This window comes from Camelina sativa, chromosome 5 (genome assembly GCF_000633955.1).
Source record: "Camelina sativa cultivar DH55 chromosome 5, Cs, whole genome shotgun sequence".
NCBI classification, from domain to species: domain Eukaryota; kingdom Viridiplantae; phylum Streptophyta; class Magnoliopsida; order Brassicales; family Brassicaceae; genus Camelina; species Camelina sativa.
Window position 1 is genome coordinate 33,659,960 of NC_025689.1, and position 17,950 is coordinate 33,677,909.

The 17,950-nt window shown below is 34.8% G+C and overlaps 6 protein-coding genes across 9 annotated transcripts; 4 read left to right on the plus strand and 2 right to left on the minus strand.

The window, feature by feature from the left end:
- On the plus strand, nucleotides 1-1,235 carry LOC104788422. Its single transcript, XM_010514168.2, has 4 exons — nucleotides 1-58; nucleotides 450-549; nucleotides 682-761; nucleotides 854-1,235. The coding sequence occupies exons 2-4, from the start codon at nucleotides 481-483 to the stop codon at nucleotides 1,089-1,091; spliced, it is 387 nt and encodes a 128-aa protein (XP_010512470.1). The 5' UTR covers nucleotides 1-58; nucleotides 450-480; the 3' UTR covers nucleotides 1,092-1,235.
- On the minus strand, nucleotides 1,318-4,867 carry LOC104788425. 4 transcript variants are annotated; one of them, XM_010514178.2, is made up of 6 exons: nucleotides 4,382-4,867; nucleotides 3,889-4,042; nucleotides 2,706-3,788; nucleotides 2,445-2,590; nucleotides 2,167-2,353; nucleotides 1,318-2,087 (listed from the first exon to the last, which is right to left on the minus strand). In XM_010514178.2, the coding sequence occupies exons 2-6, from the start codon at nucleotides 4,025-4,027 to the stop codon at nucleotides 1,465-1,467; spliced, it is 2,178 nt and encodes a 725-aa protein (XP_010512480.1). In that variant the 5' UTR covers nucleotides 4,028-4,042; nucleotides 4,382-4,867; the 3' UTR covers nucleotides 1,318-1,464. The 4 variants fall into 4 exon arrangements, with proteins under 4 accessions (XP_010512480.1, XP_010512478.1, XP_010512479.1 ...); XM_010514176.2 differs by having other exon boundaries at nucleotides 3,889-4,067; XM_010514177.1 differs by lacking the exon at nucleotides 4,382-4,867 and adding an exon at nucleotides 4,249-4,352 and having other exon boundaries at nucleotides 3,889-4,067.
- On the plus strand, nucleotides 9,259-11,252 carry LOC104788427 (U-box domain-containing protein 36-like). The gene is made up of 7 exons (XM_010514180.2): nucleotides 9,259-9,537; nucleotides 9,625-9,728; nucleotides 9,820-9,941; nucleotides 10,039-10,148; nucleotides 10,274-10,503; nucleotides 10,589-10,912; nucleotides 11,000-11,252. Exons 1-7 carry the CDS (start codon nucleotides 9,330-9,332, stop codon nucleotides 11,222-11,224), a joined length of 1,323 nt encoding a protein of 440 aa, XP_010512482.1. The 5' UTR covers nucleotides 9,259-9,329; the 3' UTR covers nucleotides 11,225-11,252.
- LOC104789821 (1-aminocyclopropane-1-carboxylate oxidase homolog 8-like) lies at nucleotides 11,473-12,375 on the plus strand. The gene is made up of 3 exons (XM_010515463.1): nucleotides 11,473-11,828; nucleotides 11,881-12,010; nucleotides 12,119-12,375. The coding sequence occupies exons 1-3, from the start codon at nucleotides 11,473-11,475 to the stop codon at nucleotides 12,368-12,370; spliced, it is 738 nt and encodes a 245-aa protein (XP_010513765.1). The 3' UTR covers nucleotides 12,371-12,375.
- LOC104788428 (1-aminocyclopropane-1-carboxylate oxidase homolog 8-like) lies at nucleotides 13,148-14,946 on the plus strand. Its single transcript, XM_010514182.2, has 3 exons — nucleotides 13,148-13,769; nucleotides 13,990-14,314; nucleotides 14,423-14,946. The coding sequence occupies exons 1-3, from the start codon at nucleotides 13,231-13,233 to the stop codon at nucleotides 14,672-14,674; spliced, it is 1,116 nt and encodes a 371-aa protein (XP_010512484.1). The 5' UTR covers nucleotides 13,148-13,230; the 3' UTR covers nucleotides 14,675-14,946.
- LOC109133147 (putative defensin-like protein 119) lies at nucleotides 15,937-16,380 on the minus strand. Its single transcript, XM_019246186.1, has 2 exons — nucleotides 16,287-16,380; nucleotides 15,937-16,167 (listed from the first exon to the last, which is right to left on the minus strand). Exons 1-2 carry the CDS (start codon nucleotides 16,336-16,338, stop codon nucleotides 15,992-15,994), a joined length of 228 nt encoding a protein of 75 aa, XP_019101731.1. The 5' UTR covers nucleotides 16,339-16,380; the 3' UTR covers nucleotides 15,937-15,991.

Here is a 17,950-nt window from a genome sequence, read left to right on the forward strand (position 1 = left end):
CGGAAGTTTCTTTTTTTTTTTTTTTGAATTGGTGATTTCTTAATAGTCTGCATAAAAGGTCTGTGTTCTTGTTCGTGTATGCCTTTAACCACGGTTTTTTTTAGTTTTAAAGTTTGGTTAACTTAGGATATGCACGGAAGGTGTTTGAGGAAATGTCTGAGAGAGTCTACTGTTTCGTTTTGTGATGAAGTTGTGTCACATAGTTTCTTTGGGGAGAGGTTTATTGTATTTTTAAACCATAAAAATCTTACTTGTTGATATAATTATCTCATTAGGGATAGGTTTAGGGACGGTTTGAAGGGTTTAGTGAAAGAGGGTTGTCTTCGAAAACTATAGCTTCTTAGGTTTAACTTGTTGCAGTGATTGGCCAATGAGGCTAATATTTAGCAAGAGCATACTGTAAAAACTCAGTTCTGACTGTGAACTTTTTTGTTTAATTCGGTGAGTAGGAAGTTAGGTGGTGGTGGTACTCTAGTTGCAATGACAACGGAAACGGCAAAGAAGAAGGGAACTCCACAGATTCTTAAAACACATACTGCACAGAAACTTGTAAGATTTACCTCCTTGAAGCCCAAAAATTATAGATCTTTCTTCTGATCCATGAGTTATATTTGTAAGTTGCTTACTTGCGTTCATATAATTTGGTTTCTTCTCACTGCTTTGAGTTTGTGTGTTTTGCAGGCTGAGAAGTGGGTTGCAAATATGACGAGGCCTGCAGAGGATGATCCTGTTGAGACTGAACCAGAAGTTCGACCACACAGGTGGAGAAAATTTTCTTTGTTCATGTTAATTTGCACTTCATTTTTGCGAATTTGAAACTGAATATGAAGTATCCATTGTAAACTCTGCGTAGGCTTGGACTTGGTGCTCAAGTGTCAAGACAAACAAAGCGTAGACCTTCAGATGACCCTCTCGATCAGAAACTACAAGCCAAGTTTGATGCAGGGAAAAGAAAATATGCAAGATCGGTTGCAGAATCCGCTGGTTCTAGTAAGAACACTGGTGATGACAGTGAGGATGATGATGATGAATCAGAAAGCAAAAGCCAAGCATTTGGAAAGAAAAAGAAAAATACAAGTACGCCTCATTAGAGTTTGTGTTTGTACTATAGTTAAATTCATGGCCTTGTATTTGTTTTGATTGTTGGGGAAGAGCTAAAACCACATAATTGTAGTTCTATTGGCACTTTGTAAAACCATCATCTTTGTTTTGGTGGAAGTTCAAGCCTCGTGTTATTACACTCTTTAGTTCATACTCATACAAAAATCTCTTGGCTGAGTAAACTACAGAAGCCCCTGGAAAGAAAAACAGAGTATGGAAGTGAAAGAAACAAAAGTCTGTGTTTATGTTAAAAAAAAGCTGTGGTTGTGCCGCTGCACAAGAAGGTCAACTAGAGAGTTTTGACCATGGCAGTGGCAATGAAACTGTACAGGATAAACAAAAGGTTAAAACGAAAGAGCCTCATCACAGGTTGTCGCTGTTGGGTTCCTGCATCGTTTCAACTTGAACTATGTCTCTGCAGCTCATGATGATCTCTTCTACTAACTCATCAAGGATTATTTCACTTGTGTAAGAACCAAGACAACCGATCTCAAACCGGAGATCCATCCAGCTTCCAGGTCTAGCCATGTCTTTTTCCACTATCTGATCTAAAGTGTGAGGGGAAGGCAGAGGTAGGAGATGCCAGTAAACTCCTTCTCGTGCCACTTTAGCTGCGATTTCCATGTCTGAGATTAGCTGGACCTCAGGTTTCAAGAATGAAATCCAAGGCCCGGGATTGAATTCATTCCAACAGAAGTCCATAAGAACTTCATCAATACAGTCGTAAAGGAGATTCTTATCGTCACAGAGCTGTGTAGGGCAGAAAACGACGTCATCTGTTAATTCTGGTTCAAGAATCTGCTCAGAGTAAAAGGGTCTTGTTAGAAGCTCTTCCCAGTCTAGGCCTGCAGATTTCACAATGGCTTCAATGTATGCAAGTGTCAACTCCTTGTCATCCATGCTGATTTTGACATTGTTGTCTTTCTCTGGTTTTGGAGAATCAGCTTCATCGAATCTTATACAGAGTGGTTGCATCCGCATTCCAGCTAAATGTGAATCAAGAAACAGTAAGAAACCAAGTTCTGATGTTACAATCTTGATCTGATCTTTAAAGTTCTTACATACCTGAACTGAAACTTGTGCTTGTTGTTGGGCTACTGTCATCATCTGTGTACAGATGCTCAAGCACGGACACTGGACTTAGCTTTCCTTGCACATCAGTGGCGGTTTCTTTGCATTCAGTCAACCTTACTGAAGAACTTGGTGGAGATCCTGGAGGAGAAGACGGTGAATGCTCTTGGTTGAACATTTCCTAGAACAAGACAAGCCATGAAATATGAAATCCTCATTCAAGAAAAAAACAGAGAATGTAATTCACTTATATCATCCAAAAGCTGTCTAACCTTGTTCACATCTTCTTCACGAAACTCAAGCGCATCTTCATCAACGTTTTCGACTTGCTGGGAAATGGAAGAGCTACTTGTTTCCGATATTGGATCTATCTCAGTCTTCTCTTCCTTGTCAATATTCTCAGTTTCCTTCTCAGAGTCTGAAAGCATTTAGTGACATTTTGTCAGAATAATAAAAATTGGGAATGGAAAGAAAATGAGAAGAAGAAGAAGAAGAAGAAGAAGAAGAAGAAGAAGAAGAAGAAGAAGAATCACCATTAGGAACTGAGACATCAATGGTAAACAATGTATCGTCCTCTTTATCTAAATCTTCATCAGTCATATCATTTGTATCTGGACTGCATTGCAGAATCTCTGGTGTCTCATCTGTCTGGCTTAGAGGGCTAAGATTGCTAACCAAATCATGTTCCGGGTTTAGTTTAGGACTGCCTGCTGGTGAACAGAACTCAGGGAGAGAAAGAATCTTCCCAAGGATTCTTGGCACTTCCTTATCTGGTAAATTCACATCAATATCTCCATTTGCAAGCATTTCAGACAAGTGTTTCTTGGCTGCAATATACAAGCCAGACATAATCTTCTCTGAGTCAGTATCCTTCTCATCAGCCGCCTCACTCTTTCTTTCCTTACATAACGGTTTTTCTTCGTCCGGTATATGCTTGTCTGGTTTACTCTGTATCTCTTCTTGCATACTACAGTTTTGGCTCATCTTATCAGCATGATCATCACATGACTTCTTTCCAACAGCAGATTGTAGTCTTCTTTTGACTAAACCGATAAGAAAGCGAGAAAAAGTTCTCCCGGTTTTGGACTTGTTAACATTAGAATGAGGATCAGATGATGAATCAAGATTCAAACTACTTGGACCAGGTTTTAAAACCACAATCGTTTTTGCAACTTGAGATCTGTTTCTCCTTTCTTCTGATTTCCATTTCCTGCTGAAAAAACTAGGTTTCCTCTTCGGTAATACCACGGCCTCTTGCTTAGAGACTACTTCAGGCTCTACTACTCTCTTAGAATCTCCTCCCAAGGTCTGAGCATCTTCATGTGATGAAATCTTCTTCATGAATGATTCTTCTTCAGAACCCAAAACATGAAAAGCCTCTAACAAGTCCTTACAAGTTTGGATCTCTCCTTCTTTCTGAGCTATCAACCGTTTAATTATCTCTTTAAATTTCTCTTCAGATTCATCACCTAAACTCTTACAAACCTCAGTCGTCTCTACATGTTCATCACCAGCAATCAAAACATCGATTCCCACCTCATCATCAATGAGTTTGTCAACACTACTCTCATGAGATGAGCTCTCACAAGAACAAGTAAGCTGCTTCATCTCATTACCTGCATAAATTAAAGTAATATAGACTGATTAATATTATCTTTATAACAGAAAGATTCTTTCAAGACACATAATAGTATAAATGTTAAAAGAAACAAAAACCTGAAACTCTTTTGCTTCCACGTTTCAAATCCATCAAGAGACGTTTCTGATTAGATCCAAAGAGACTGATGAACACCCACATACACCCTATTCCATTTATGCCTTCTCTTTTAAGATTTCTCCGACAGTTTCTCTCCATTTAACAGTTCACACACTTTAATAGAGAAGTGGTAAGGAAACTGTTAATACAAGCAAAGAATAAACTCATGTCTGAATTTATATATATAAAAAAAGAAAAGAAACAAGCCAAAAATATTTAACTTTTCATCATGCAAGTGATCTGTTAAAACTCTGTTTACATGATTTTTTCCAATCAGTCACACAAACGCACTGTGATAATTACTGTTTATGATTCGATACCTTTCCTTTTGTAGCAAGTGAACTTCTTTTTTGTTTTTGTTTTGGTGACAATCATCGTGAAGAAGAAGAAGAAGAAGAAGAAGAAAGGAAGAAATAAAAAAGCATAAAAGAGTAAAAAGAAAATAGTAAATACCTTTAAAGAATCTGATCCGATACTTGGGAAAAATCTGAAAATGCAGCTGGAGGATCAATTAATAAGAGAAGCCATCTTTACAACTTTTTAGCTGTTTTCCACGAAACAAACAAAAGAATGCCCTTAAGTGTTTACCAGACTTTCCCGGAAAAAACTTGGCTGAATTTGCGGCTTTTTTTCTCGAAACTTTTTTATACATAAAAATGAAAGAACGAAGTAACGAAGCTCGAAACACGAGGGTGTTGAACAACAAACTAGTGTCTCAATTTAGATTATGAAGACCCATCTTTCTCTCACCAGAATATGAAATATTGAAAAGAAAAAAAGATAAAATATTTATAAAAAAATGGAGAATTAGGCATAAAGTCACACGAGTTGAATAAATTACTAGGAAAAACAAAAGAAGGACAAACCTAGATTATTAGAAAGTGTGGTGTGTGGAGATTGGATTAAGTTTCATTATTTACATATGAGCCAAGATATATGTTTTCTCTAGCTGAACAAAAAGAGTAAAGATGTTTTTTCTTTTTGTTTGGTTAATATTGACTTTGTTCACTTTAAGGTGCAGCAGCCATTGGAATCCTCGCCCGTAACTCCTTTTACACATCGTTGTCGTTGTAGATATATATATATATACAAGTGTATTAGTGTCTTCACGAGACTGTAATGAATGTGTAGTATACGTACATATAGTATATCATTTATATGTATATGGTGAGAGAAGGTTTGGTGATGCAGGTAGCTAGGTTAATGGTCCTCTAGAAGGAGTCGTCGCTACGGTAGTACCGTACAGAACGAATGTGTCGGGAAGGGTATGATGGTAATTTCCGTTTACGAAAATTGCAAAGTCAACACATATCAAGAAAATTAATTAAAAGAAATAAGTGAGAAGTTAGAATAAAGCGTTATAAAAATGAAGAAAAAGTCAAAAATGACATGCATTGGAGTCTCTTCATTTATGGACAACTTTTTTTTTTTTTAATTATGGACACATTTAACAAATTTAGGGGATATTGTATACACGACATTCAGATTCTGAGCATTATATAAAATGTTATGAGTCTAATATGAAATTAATTGTAGGTTGAAGTTGATAGTTTGTCTAGATATTAATTCTCATACGTAAGATAAAGTTATGGTTTTATAATTCATTAAACTTTAATTAATTTAGTGGTTTCTAACAATTGCTGTCATCCTTAAATTAAAATTTAGTAAACTATATATTGTTCCCAAAAAAAAAAAAAAATACTAGTTAGACTTCAAGATATATTTCGAAAAGTAAATGATAAATTAGGTATATGCGAGATCATGAATAAAACAGAAATTAATTTAAAAAACGAACAAAAGAAAAACGCAATTAGGTATATAAGTCAAGGACAATTTTATATGTTTTGTTTATAGAATGCAACTAAATAAATAGGGATGTGAAAAAATAGTAGTCCGTTACGATGTTACCCATCCATATAGACCATAACTATGTTTGACTAATGGCTAAACGCGTTCGTGACCTCAAATCTTCTTCTTTTTTACTTTAGAGGTGAACAACAAAATTTTGTTTCGACAAGTGAGTAGTGTGTTACGTGTACTGTGTAGTTATCACTTCGTTACATTTTCAGAGTGTCATTTTGCATTTTGTAGTTCTACAGCTACATATAAACATTTTCTCACTTCTCAGTCATGAAAAGGTTTTGCATCACGGAATTTAAAAGCACTAAACTAATATATATATATATATATATATAATAAATACAAAATAAATGATAATGCCAATAATAGTGTTATTTTCTACAGTGTTATAAAGTTTCCTAACTCTTTTGAGAGTTTCGTTTAGGTTTTTCTGTTTTTTCTCATTCTTGTTCATCTTTATGTTCAATTCGCAATTTTAGATACAAAATGAAGAAAAAAATTAAAACATTTTTTTTTCCTTAATCTTGATTTACTGCCACGAGGTTTGCCTACCCTCTAAATTGTTATAATTAAATAACCCAAATATAGATTGGACTCTAAGAAACACAATAGAACAGCATTTGCCAAACTTTATTTATATGATATATACTCTGACATATACTATAATTAGCATGATGAAATATACAACGATGTTCATCTTTGTTTAGACAACTAGCTAATCACCTACTCATTAAATTTTGTTTTTTATTTGTTTATTTTAATGTATGCAGATATATATGTTTATAGTTTAAGTTTGTACTTATATACACTAGTAGTTATAATGTCCATTTACGTAATGTAATAATCAATTGAAGTTAATACATGCCGACAGTTTTATAAACGAAACACACACCCTGAAACTTGTATAATAAAAATGATCATCAACAATTTTGTATTATTGAGGATTGGGAAATGTTCGTTGAGATACTTGAATGATGAACGACGACGTTTGGTCTTTACATCTGTATCCCAACATATTTTTTTGGTAAGGTCTGTATCCCAATGAAACACTACAAAGCTATGTAAGTGGATGCCAATCATTTTATTTTTCATAGGATTCTCCCCAAAACCCATAAGCTTTTCAATTTGTCTTTTTTACACACCTTTTAAATTTGTTTTAAAGGTGCATTATATCAATATATTAAAGTTAGGTTTCATTTTCTTTTTATATAGAGCAAAATATGTCTAGTTCACAAAAAAAGAAGGGTGTAAATTGTATATTTTAATCTTTCTGTACATTTTTATACTTTGGTAAATAGAAAAGCGCAACCATTCCCCCCAATCTTATATAATTAATAAGTACATCAAATAAAATTTTGTGTTTGCCATGAAATCAAATAAAATCATCACAATAATTTTTGCATTGCACGAAAAGTTATCTACAGTGACGCAATAAAGCTAATTATTGGGGTTAAAAAAAAAAACTTTTGTGCATTATATTTAGTCTGAAGTTGCTGATCTATATTTATTTTATTGGATCGTTATATCTTAATTATATTAATGGTCTTATTCGAATAAAATCTATAAAGCTTTGATGTATTAAATAAGTTTTATATTTATTTTTGATATAATAGCTTCTTAGCATAACGTTTTAAGAATTATATGCAAAAACTGCATGGATATTGATTGGTCTTAAATCTTACATAAATTACATGAAGAAAAAATCATGATGAGCAATATAATATATAATTGTGCATAAATTAAATTCTGAAGTCGACATATTTTGACTAAACGTTCGATAGATAAAAAATGCACTTTGGATATCATTGCAACAATGAAATGCCATCAGCATGCGATGATCCAACCGAAGTGGCAACGTAAAATTACGAAAAAATTGAAAATGCGTGAATATTAATCTGTTGAAACTAAAACATCACTAGTGGACGGTCTCATATTATCAGCACTAATTAATTATCGACTTTTTTGTATTTTGATGCTTTATTCGGTCCACGAAAATTGGCTGTTTGCGAAGAAAACACACCAATAAATTAACGCCATCTCGTTATATATATCAGATAATGTGATTGATCAATAGGTACTTAACAACTAACTCAACCCAATTTTGTATTAGTTGTACATAATTATTTCGAATTGTATGCATGATATACCTCTATATTATATTCACTGTTGCACATAAAAAAAAGGTTTTAAAAATATGCAAAAACTGTATATTGATTGAGTTAGGTTCGTGCGATGTATGTTTCCTTACTAAAAGAGGTATAAAGTACTCATTAAATGTCTATGGGCTATTGCGTTGTTGTATATATTATCATATCTACAAGTTCAAAACCATTATTAATTATGATTAAAGAAAATTTCAGATCGATTAATAATTTAGTACCCAATAAACAAGTAAAAATATCTGAATATATGTGTCCATAATGATTAAGAATATATGATATTTTAAACCTATAAACAAGACAAAAACTAAGAGGACGAAGAGAGTCATCATAGTCTCACCAACTATTATCCCATTTAAACTTTTTAGTTTAACCTAAAAAATTAAAAAAAAAAACTATTTATTGGGTGAGAAACAACAAGCTTATGCAAAATTGTCCCTCATGAAGAAGGGCTACTACAACTGACCTATTATCTCATACGGCCCATTTACTATTACGGGCCGAAAATAATCAAATACTCTGGCCCATTGAATACATTCGTAAAAAGTTGAGGGACTAAACGTAAGATAAAAAAAAGTGAGGGGACGACTAACTTTAAATCCCAAATATATAAGGGACTAAATATTAAAACTGCAAAGTTCAGGTTGATTCGTGTCATGTACCTTGGTTGTGTAATTTAGTTAACTTTGAAACTATGATCTAAGTGATGATGTATTTGCTTGAATAATTTATATGATTTAGAGTGTTAATTAGATAATTGGTTTGACAGAAAAAGGAAAAAAAAAAAAAAACTGAAACTATCATTTTCACATGAAACTAAAATAACTATTTCTGTTGATCAACTAAAATTGTGGACGTTATATAGCTTTGTTTGCTCTATGAACTTGTTTGTACAAAAACTCTTCAACGCTTAAAATTAATTAGCATTAACAAAAATATAAATTAATTTTTACGCGGGAGAGAAGACGAGGTCGTTATGAAGCGGGTGTGACAGTTAAGGGCATAGCCGTAATAATACGCAGCCGTTGACGGCATCAAATCTAAGTTCAAATCTGAAAGTTTCGATCTCAGTTTCGTAATGTTGACATTTCTTTCTTGACAAAGACAGAGACAATCAATTACTTTGAGATTCTTTGGTCGGCTCTTATTGAAAGTCAATAGGCTTATCCATTGTTCATAAGTTATCTGATTAAGCTTCTGCGATAAGGCGGCTTTCATTAAACACGGTTTCGTGATTAGATATGTGTCTCTCTGATAAGCCTTTCCTCTTCTCCCTCTATATATAGACTATACCTTGGCTCATCAAATACTCTGTTATTTTTTTTTATATATGGACCGGAGTGACCATAACATTGAAGATTCCGATCCAAGAAATTGTGAAAATGGTTGGCGATTTAAGATATCACGGCAGAGATATGGTTGAATCAATGGAAAATAGCAAAAGAGAGACGCTGATGGATGAGAAGATCTATGTAGCAGTGTCATGCAAAAAACTAGAGGGCAAGTCTAGTCTCGTTTGGGCTATAGAGAACACTGGAGGCAAAGAGTTTTGCATCGTCTATGTTCATAAACCTATCCAGAACTCAGTTTGTAAGTAACCTAAATCTCCTTAGCAAAAGTTTACTTAAGGATATTTTGGTTAACTTTGGACTATCTTGTTTTATTCATTTTAAAAAGCGAGGGCAATGTTCGACGAGCAAAATTTGCGGCTTTATAGAAAAGACAAGAAGAAAGCTCACAAGAAGTTGGACACCTACTTTCATATATGCAGGCAAATGCAGGTATGGGTTACTTCTTATATATCCAAGTTTTTTTTTTTTTATGGTAGAAGAGAGATTTGGTTGTAAATTTCAAGTTAAATCGTGTGAATAGGTCAGTGCAGAGATAGTATATATTGAAATGGATTCGGTAGAGGAAGGTATCCTCCAATTGATATCTCAGCGTGGAGTTAGGAAACTCGTCATGGGAGCAGCAGGTGATAGACACTATTCAATGTAGGTGGTTGATAAGTGTAGTAGACTAGGGCTTCTTTTGTTATCTAAAAAGACTAAAACGCAGATCAGTAAATGAACTAAAACGTTGATTATGCAGGAAAATGAGAGACTTGCAGTCCAAGAAAGCTATTTACATTAACAGAGAAGCGTCTGCTACTTGTCAGATATGGTTTACGTGCAACGGATACCTAATTAGTTCAAGGTTTGGCTAATTTATTAAGTCATTTCTTCATCTTTTGTTATGTTAGCTGAACATACTAGATATAGTCACTGTTCAGGATTGGTCTTTGAGTTTTACTTGTCTCACAAGTTATACTACAATGCAGAAAAAGCTAGAAGAACAGAGAACTTGTATCTAGAATGTGCATCGTCGACAAATTCTTTGAGACAATCCGAGATTACTAGAGGAAGTGAAAGTGTTCCAAGGTCGAGTATAGTTAGAGATCATGATGATTTGATCAAAGTAGCTGTCACAGAAGCTGAGACTTCCAAAAGGAAAGCACACTTTGAGGCGTCTAAGCGTGATGAAGCTGAAAAATCTGCAATTGACGCACTCAAAAAGGTAGTATGAAATTTCCACTTAACAAGTTTTGTTTTTGCTTAGACGTATCAAACTTTTATAACTCTGTCTCTAACGAAAATTGTAGGCTAAACAATGGGAAACTGCGTATTTCGAGGAGTTGAAGCGTAGGAAAGAAACAGAGAAGGTGCTAAGGAAAGCAAAAGAAGATATTGAAAAGATGAGATCAGAATCCGAGATCCAAATAGCCGAATCTAATATGGTGATAAGAAAGCTTCAAGACAAGTATAGCTTATCAGTGGAAGCGTTGAGAATACTCAGAGAAGAACAAGAAGAGTTGAAGATAGAGCTTAGAGAAGTATCAAAGCTGGAGAGCAAGCACGACGTAGAGGAAACGTCTCCCTCTAAACAACGTGAACCGCCTCAGTACTTTATATGTCCTATTACACAGGTAAAGAAACGTTACAAAAGATCAATGAAACTATAGAGGTGACCAAAATGCTGTAATTATAAGAAAGAAACTGTTATTTTGTTGCAGGATATAATGGAGGATCCACATGTAGCAGCCGATGGTTTTACATATGAAGGAGAAGCAATAAGCGGTTGGTTCGAGAGAGGACACGAGACTTCTCCAATGATAAACAAAAGGCTTTCTCACACGAGCTTGGTTCCTAATCTTGCTCTTCGATCCGCAATTCAAGAATGGCTACAAGTTCCAGAATCACTGAACAGACCCTCTTCTTGTAAAGATATAAGTGATTAATTATTCGCCTTAATGGCTTAATCAGAGTGAAAAAATTATCATAAATCATAACATTTTTAAATTTTTTCAATTCAAAATTCTCTGATCTTATTATTATATACCTATGCACAGTGCGGTACAGCATAGTTAATAGTTGCTACTTTATATGACTATATAGTATTGTTGGTATGCTTACTCTTTTGTGGGATGGTTTGTTACGCATGTATATACTAAATATAGATATGATCAACTTAGATTTTAATATTATAATGATCCCAACCATCGATCTGAAAGGAGGAGTGTACTACAAGCATCAAGATTCAGTCACGCGGAGAAGCGTGGTGGAGAAGATAGGAGATGCAGCGGAGAAATGGGGTTTCTTCCAGGTGGTAAACCACGGGATCCCGCTCGACGTACTGGAGAAGGTGATAGAAGGGGTTGGGGGGTTTCACGAGCAGGATGCTGAATTAAAGAAACGGTTCTACTCTCGCGACCACAATAGAAAAATGGTTTACTACAGTAATTTTGATCTCTACACAGCTCAGGCGGCGAGTTGGAGAGATACCATGTGTGCCTATATGGCCCCGGATCCTCCCACATTAGAGGACTTACCTCCACTTTGTGGGTAAGGTTTCCATACCAACTGAATTAACTGACTACAATGTTCTTTTAGAAAGACTTCCTAAAGAAGATGAAGGAAACCCATTTGGATTTAAATGTTTTAAAAAAATACATGACTACCAATATTGGGTTGATATCCCTCCCGTCCCTGGAGCTCTTGTCGTCAACGTTGGAGATCTTCTCCAGGTTATATTACTAGTAAACTTTTAGCTTTGTTTCTATTGATATATAGTTTCATCAATGATTTAGACGGAAATGTGACTAACTTTTTTTTTTTTTTTTTGAATTGTTCAGCTTATAAGCAATGACAAATTCACAAGTGTGGAGCACAGGGTGATAGCAAATAGAGCAGCTGAACCGCGGATTTCAGTGCCATGTTTCTTCAGCACTGTCATGAAGGCAAATCCTCGAGTATATGGACCCATCAAAGAACTAACGTCAGAACAAAACCCTCCCAAGTATAGGGACACCACTATTGCCGAGTTCTCGAGCATGTACGGGTCTAAAGAGCTCAATACATCTGCGTTACACCATTTCAAGATCTGACCACATTGACCAATTAAATAATATATCTCTGTATCAATAATGTTTGTTTGCGTCTCTTTATGTCAAGACCCGAGTCATTGGCGAAATATAATGTCTTTTGTAAAATAATTGTGTGCAAGTATGTGTTCCAGTCCCATGTGACATGGACCAAATAAAAAGTCTTTTGAAGAAACACACCCTCGGCTCATTGACTTATTCTCATCCCAATAAATTAACATCACAAAGTTAAGAGACTGAATTTAAAACTCAAAAGTTAAGAGGGCTATACTATAAATTTTGTCAATTCAAAATTATCTGATTTTATTATTATATATCTATGCACAGAGGGTACAATACAACATATATCCTCCCCTTCGTAGTTAATAGTTGTTACTGTACATTACTAGTATAGTAGTGTTTGTATTTATGGTCACTCTTTTGTGGGGGTGGCTAAAGATCACCTTAGATTTTACTATTATATATGATGAATTATGAACTACAAAAAGTATTCTATAAAAAGACTGAATCTGTTAATAATGGTTTGATGGTCACAGGTCACTGGCCAGATTCTACTGTATTTGTTAAAATTGTTTGATAGTCACGGGTCACCGCCCATATATATTATACTGTATTTGTTAACTATGGTTTGATGGTGGCCATGTTATACTGTACTTTGTTAATTATGGTTTGATGGTGGCCATATTATACTGTATTTGTTAATTATGGTTTGATGGTGGCCATATTATACTGTACTTTGTTAATAATAGTGCTTTGAAGGCTTGAAGTCACTATAACAAGTATAAAAATACTATAAGACTAGTATGTCGATGTAAATCGTAGAAAGAAAGAAAAAAAAAAGAAAAAGAAAAAGAAAAAAAGCAATGGATTCAACAACATCCAACATTGCAACTGATCGTTTAACTCAACTAAAATCTTTCGAGGAGACGATGGGAGGCGTGAAAGGCCTTGTTGATTCTGGAATCTCAGAGGTTCCAGCTATGTTCCGTACTGCGTCTCCGGTTCTTTTAGAAAGCCCAAAACCACCACTAGGAGATTCACAGCTCACGATCCCAACCATCGATCTGAAAGGAGGAGTGTACTACAAGAATCAAGATTCAGACACGCGAAGAAGCTTGGTGGACAAGATAGGAGATGCAGCGGACAAATGGGGCTTCTTCCAGGTGGTTAATCACGGGATCCCCCTCGACGTGCTGGAGAAGGTGAACGAAGGGGTTCGCGGGTTTCACGAGCAAGACTCTGAATTAAAGAAACGGTTCTACTCTCGCGATCACACTAGAAAAATGGTTTACTACAGTAACTATGATCTCTTCACCTCTCAGGCGGCGAGTTGGAGAGATACCATGTGTGCCTATATGGCCCCGGATCCTCCCACATCAGAGGACTTGCCTCCAATTTGTGGGTAAGGTCCAACTCTTCTACAAACGGTTTTCAAAAGTTTTATAAGAAAGGCTTTTATCAAACCACAAAAAAAAAGAAAAATCCTAATGAAATGTTTTTCTTTTTAATTAAAAAAAATGAAACATAAAAGATTATCTATTTCAAAATCAAGTACAAATTCATGATGAGCGATTGATAAAACCTCTTAAACTCTGAATCAAAAAGTCTTTTTGATGTGGCAGGGAGATTATGATGGAGTACAAAAAAGAAGTAATGAAATTAGTGGAATTGCTCTTTGAGCTTCTATCAGAGGCTTTGGGGTTAAACCCTAAACACCTCAAGGACATGGATTGCAGCAAGTCTTTGGTCATGTTTGGCCATTATTACCCACCTTGCCCTCAGCCTGACCTTACTCTAGGCTTAGTCAAGCACACAGATTTTTCTTTTCTCTCCATTGTTCTTCAGGGGAATGTCGGAGGACTTCAAGTTTTCCATGATGACCAATATTGGCTCGATGTCCCTCCCGTCCCTGGGGCTCTTGTCGTCAACGTCGGAGATCTTCTCCAGGTTATATAAATTACCAGTAACTTTTTAGCTTTGTTTTTGTATTGATAGAACGCTTCATCAATGATTTTAGACGACGGAAATGTGACTTTTAACATTTTTATTGTGCAGCTTATAAGCAATGACAAATTCAGAAGCGTGGAGCACAGGGTAATAGCAAATGGAGCAGCTGAACCGCGGATTTCAGTGGCATGTTTGTTCAGCATTGTCATGAAGGAAGATCGTCGAGTATATGGACCCATCAAAGAGCTTACTACAGAACAAAACCCTCCCAAGTATAGGGACACCACCATCGTCGAGTTGTCAAGCATGTACGGGTCTAGAGGGGTCAATACCTCTGCCTTACACCCTTTCAAGATCTGAGCAAACTGACCGAAACAAATATATCTTTTGTATCAATAAACGAGTGTCTGCCTCACTCCATGTCAAGATCTGAGACAATATTAATTGGCCAAAATAAAAAAGCCTCATATGTCACAGACTCTTCTCCTATATCCTTTCTATCTTTAGCTAGTAATTAATGCCGGTCTGTTGTTTAAACCCGGTTTAATGTTTACGTTGGTTTAATTTCTGAACTCTATCTATGTAAGGGGCACTTAGCCTCATTTAGGAATAATTAATCAAGCTTTTATCTTCTTCATTATCTTTTTTTTTTTTTTTTTTACAACATCTTCATTATCTTAATTAACTCACAAAATCTGTTTCATTATAATAATGTGTGGACTGAACTCCATGTGTATGAGACATTGACCAAATAAAAGTCTTTGAAATATATTTTTACTCGCTGACGTAAATTTCTCATCCCAAAACGTTAACACCGACTAAATTTAAAATTCAAAAGTTAAAAGGATTCAGCTTAAAAATAACCAAAGATATGGGATTAAAGTTAAAATCACAAAGTATAGGGGATAAAATCTATACATATCACAAGATGAAGGGACTTAAACTGAAGAGAACAAAATCTTAAGGATTAAAGCTAAAATTCGAAAGATGAAGAAAAATTTAGTGTCCGCGCCGTCAGAAAGAAAACTCATTTGAATTTAGGTGAGTTTCCTTTTAATGAAGATAAAAGGAAACTCATTTGGAGTTAAATGGTTTTAAAAATACATGAGCCAGTAAAACCTCTTAAATTTGAATCAAAAGTTTTGTTGTGGCAGGGAGATTATGATGGAGTACACAAAGGAAATAATGAATTTAGGTGAGTGGCTCTTTGAGCTTCTATCAGAGGCTCTAGGGTTGAACCGTAATCACCTCAAGGACATGGATTGCAGCAAGTCATTGGTCTTGTTTGGCCAGTATTACCCACCTTGCCCTCAGCCTGACCTTACTCTAGGCTTAAGCAAGCACACTGATTTTTCTTCTCTCTCCATTGTTCTTCAGGGGAATATCGGAGGGCTTCAAGTTCTCCATGACGACCAATATTGGGTTGATATCCCTCCCGTCCCTGGAGCTCTTGTCGTCAACTTTGGAGATCATCTCCAGGTTATAAGTTATTATAATAGCTCTTTTTGTTCAAAAAAAAAATTATAATAGCTCATGTCTTATAAAAAAAAGTGAAATCAGAATTCATATAAGACTGAATACTGTAACATTTTGTTTCCTTTTTCATGTCATTATAATAATTTTTTTATTATTATTGTTTATATAGATAACAATTGATAAAAACAAAAAATAAATAAATCAAGATTTGCAAGGAAACGTGCAGATGCAGTTTTTAATCTGTCCGTTCTGGAAGCAGAAGCCACTTCCATTCCATTTTTGCTTACAGAAAGTGGCACAGGTGTGAGTGACACACTTTTGACCTCTCAGAACATCACGACACATTTCTTGTCCTTGCGTCTCTCCCGTCATCATTCCTGATAAATATTTAAAACATAATCTTTAAAACAATTCTTACATAATAAAAAATATTGAGACAAACAATAACTACAAATATTTTAAAATGTTTATAGAATGGTAGATGTGTAAATCAAACCTAAAACGAGAACGATCATAAAGATAGAAAGAACTGTAGCTTTAGTCATCATCTTTGTTGATTTTATACAATAAAAATGAAAATTAGGTGGAAAAAAAACCAGGAATGTTAATGGTAATGTACACATGTAGAGACTATATATATATATATATATATGAAGAATTTATTACTAGCATATCTATTTCCGATCATAAAAAGATACGAATGAGAAGGATATATACAACAAAATCAATTCAAATGGAAGCAAATAAGAACACAATAAGAAACATATAACTAATAATTAAAAAAAAACAGAAATTGTATACATTGAATGGTCAAAGATGCAGATCTCGTAGGATTTTTATCCATAAATTATATAATATAACAAAATCAAATTGATTATCTTAACATTCAAAAATATGTTTATGTAATTTGATCGAATATAAATAATATCATAAATTATAGATTTTCAAGTATTATAAATGATTTGAAAAAAAATTCTTTTTATTTCTAATGATTATAGTTTGCAACGTTTTAGTAAAAAAAGAATAGATGAATTCCTCTAAGAGGAATTGCCTACATTAGCACTAAACTAAGTTTTGTAGACAAACATAGCACAGGTTACCTAAAGTTCCAAAATTAGCATTAATAAATATAGTATTGTTTTATTTTTGTTGTAAATCACTTAATGGACTCTACCGGTTTTCTATATGTCTTTTTCTGTAAGGCCCGTCGGCCAAGGCCCATCGGCCATGTCCTTATTACTAAGTCGGTTTAGGCTTTGCCTTTGTACTTTACTATATATATGTAACCTCATTTGATTATAAGTTAATAAGAACAAGAGTTTTCAGCCTTTGAATCCTCTAGTTTACAACATGTTATCAGCACGAAGCCCTAAAGCCAGCTGAGAAAACCTAAAACCCTAAAACCGCCGCACATCTTTCTTCTCTTGTCCGAACCCTAAACCGCCGCCCACAAAAGTTCTTGTTCGTCCAAGTTCGGCGATCAGCTTCCGTTCGTGTACGCGGCTAGTTCCTGCTCAGAGATCCGATCGTAGCCGGTTTCTGTACGTGATCAAGTTTTTGTTCATAACTTGTTCGAGGTTCGTGGTCAATCTCTGTTCGTGAAAAGCTCTGTTCGTGATCGGTTCGTATGCTTACTTTGTCCGAGGTTCGTGAATCAACTCAAAGGTATATCCGAGGTCTTTAGCTCCCGGATCAATTCCAGTCAACCCCTAATTGGTGGAAGGTAAACAAATTCGAACCTATTGGACACATATAATCGAACCTGACTTATTTCTATAAGAACCCTAAAATACTAAAATCGGATTGTGTGAGGTTTAGGGTTGCTAGATTACTTGCTAATTGCACCAAATTATTCTGTGATTAAATCCGGTTGATTGTTGTTGATTGATTGCTTGTTATTTGCATAAGAGCATTGAACCTAGAAGCCTAAAATCGATTTAGAGAAGAATTTTAATATGATTGTTCTAGGTTGTTAATCCGATTAGGATTGTTTGTTTGTTCTTGCTTGATGCATGAGAACCTTAGAACTAGAAAACTAAGTTCGAAATTCATAAGAAAGCATTAGTTTGATTGTTCTAGGATTGAATCCGATTGTTCTTAGTTAATTGTTAAACTTCTAAAAAAAACTAAAACATTGAAATCGGAATTGTTCTAAGATTA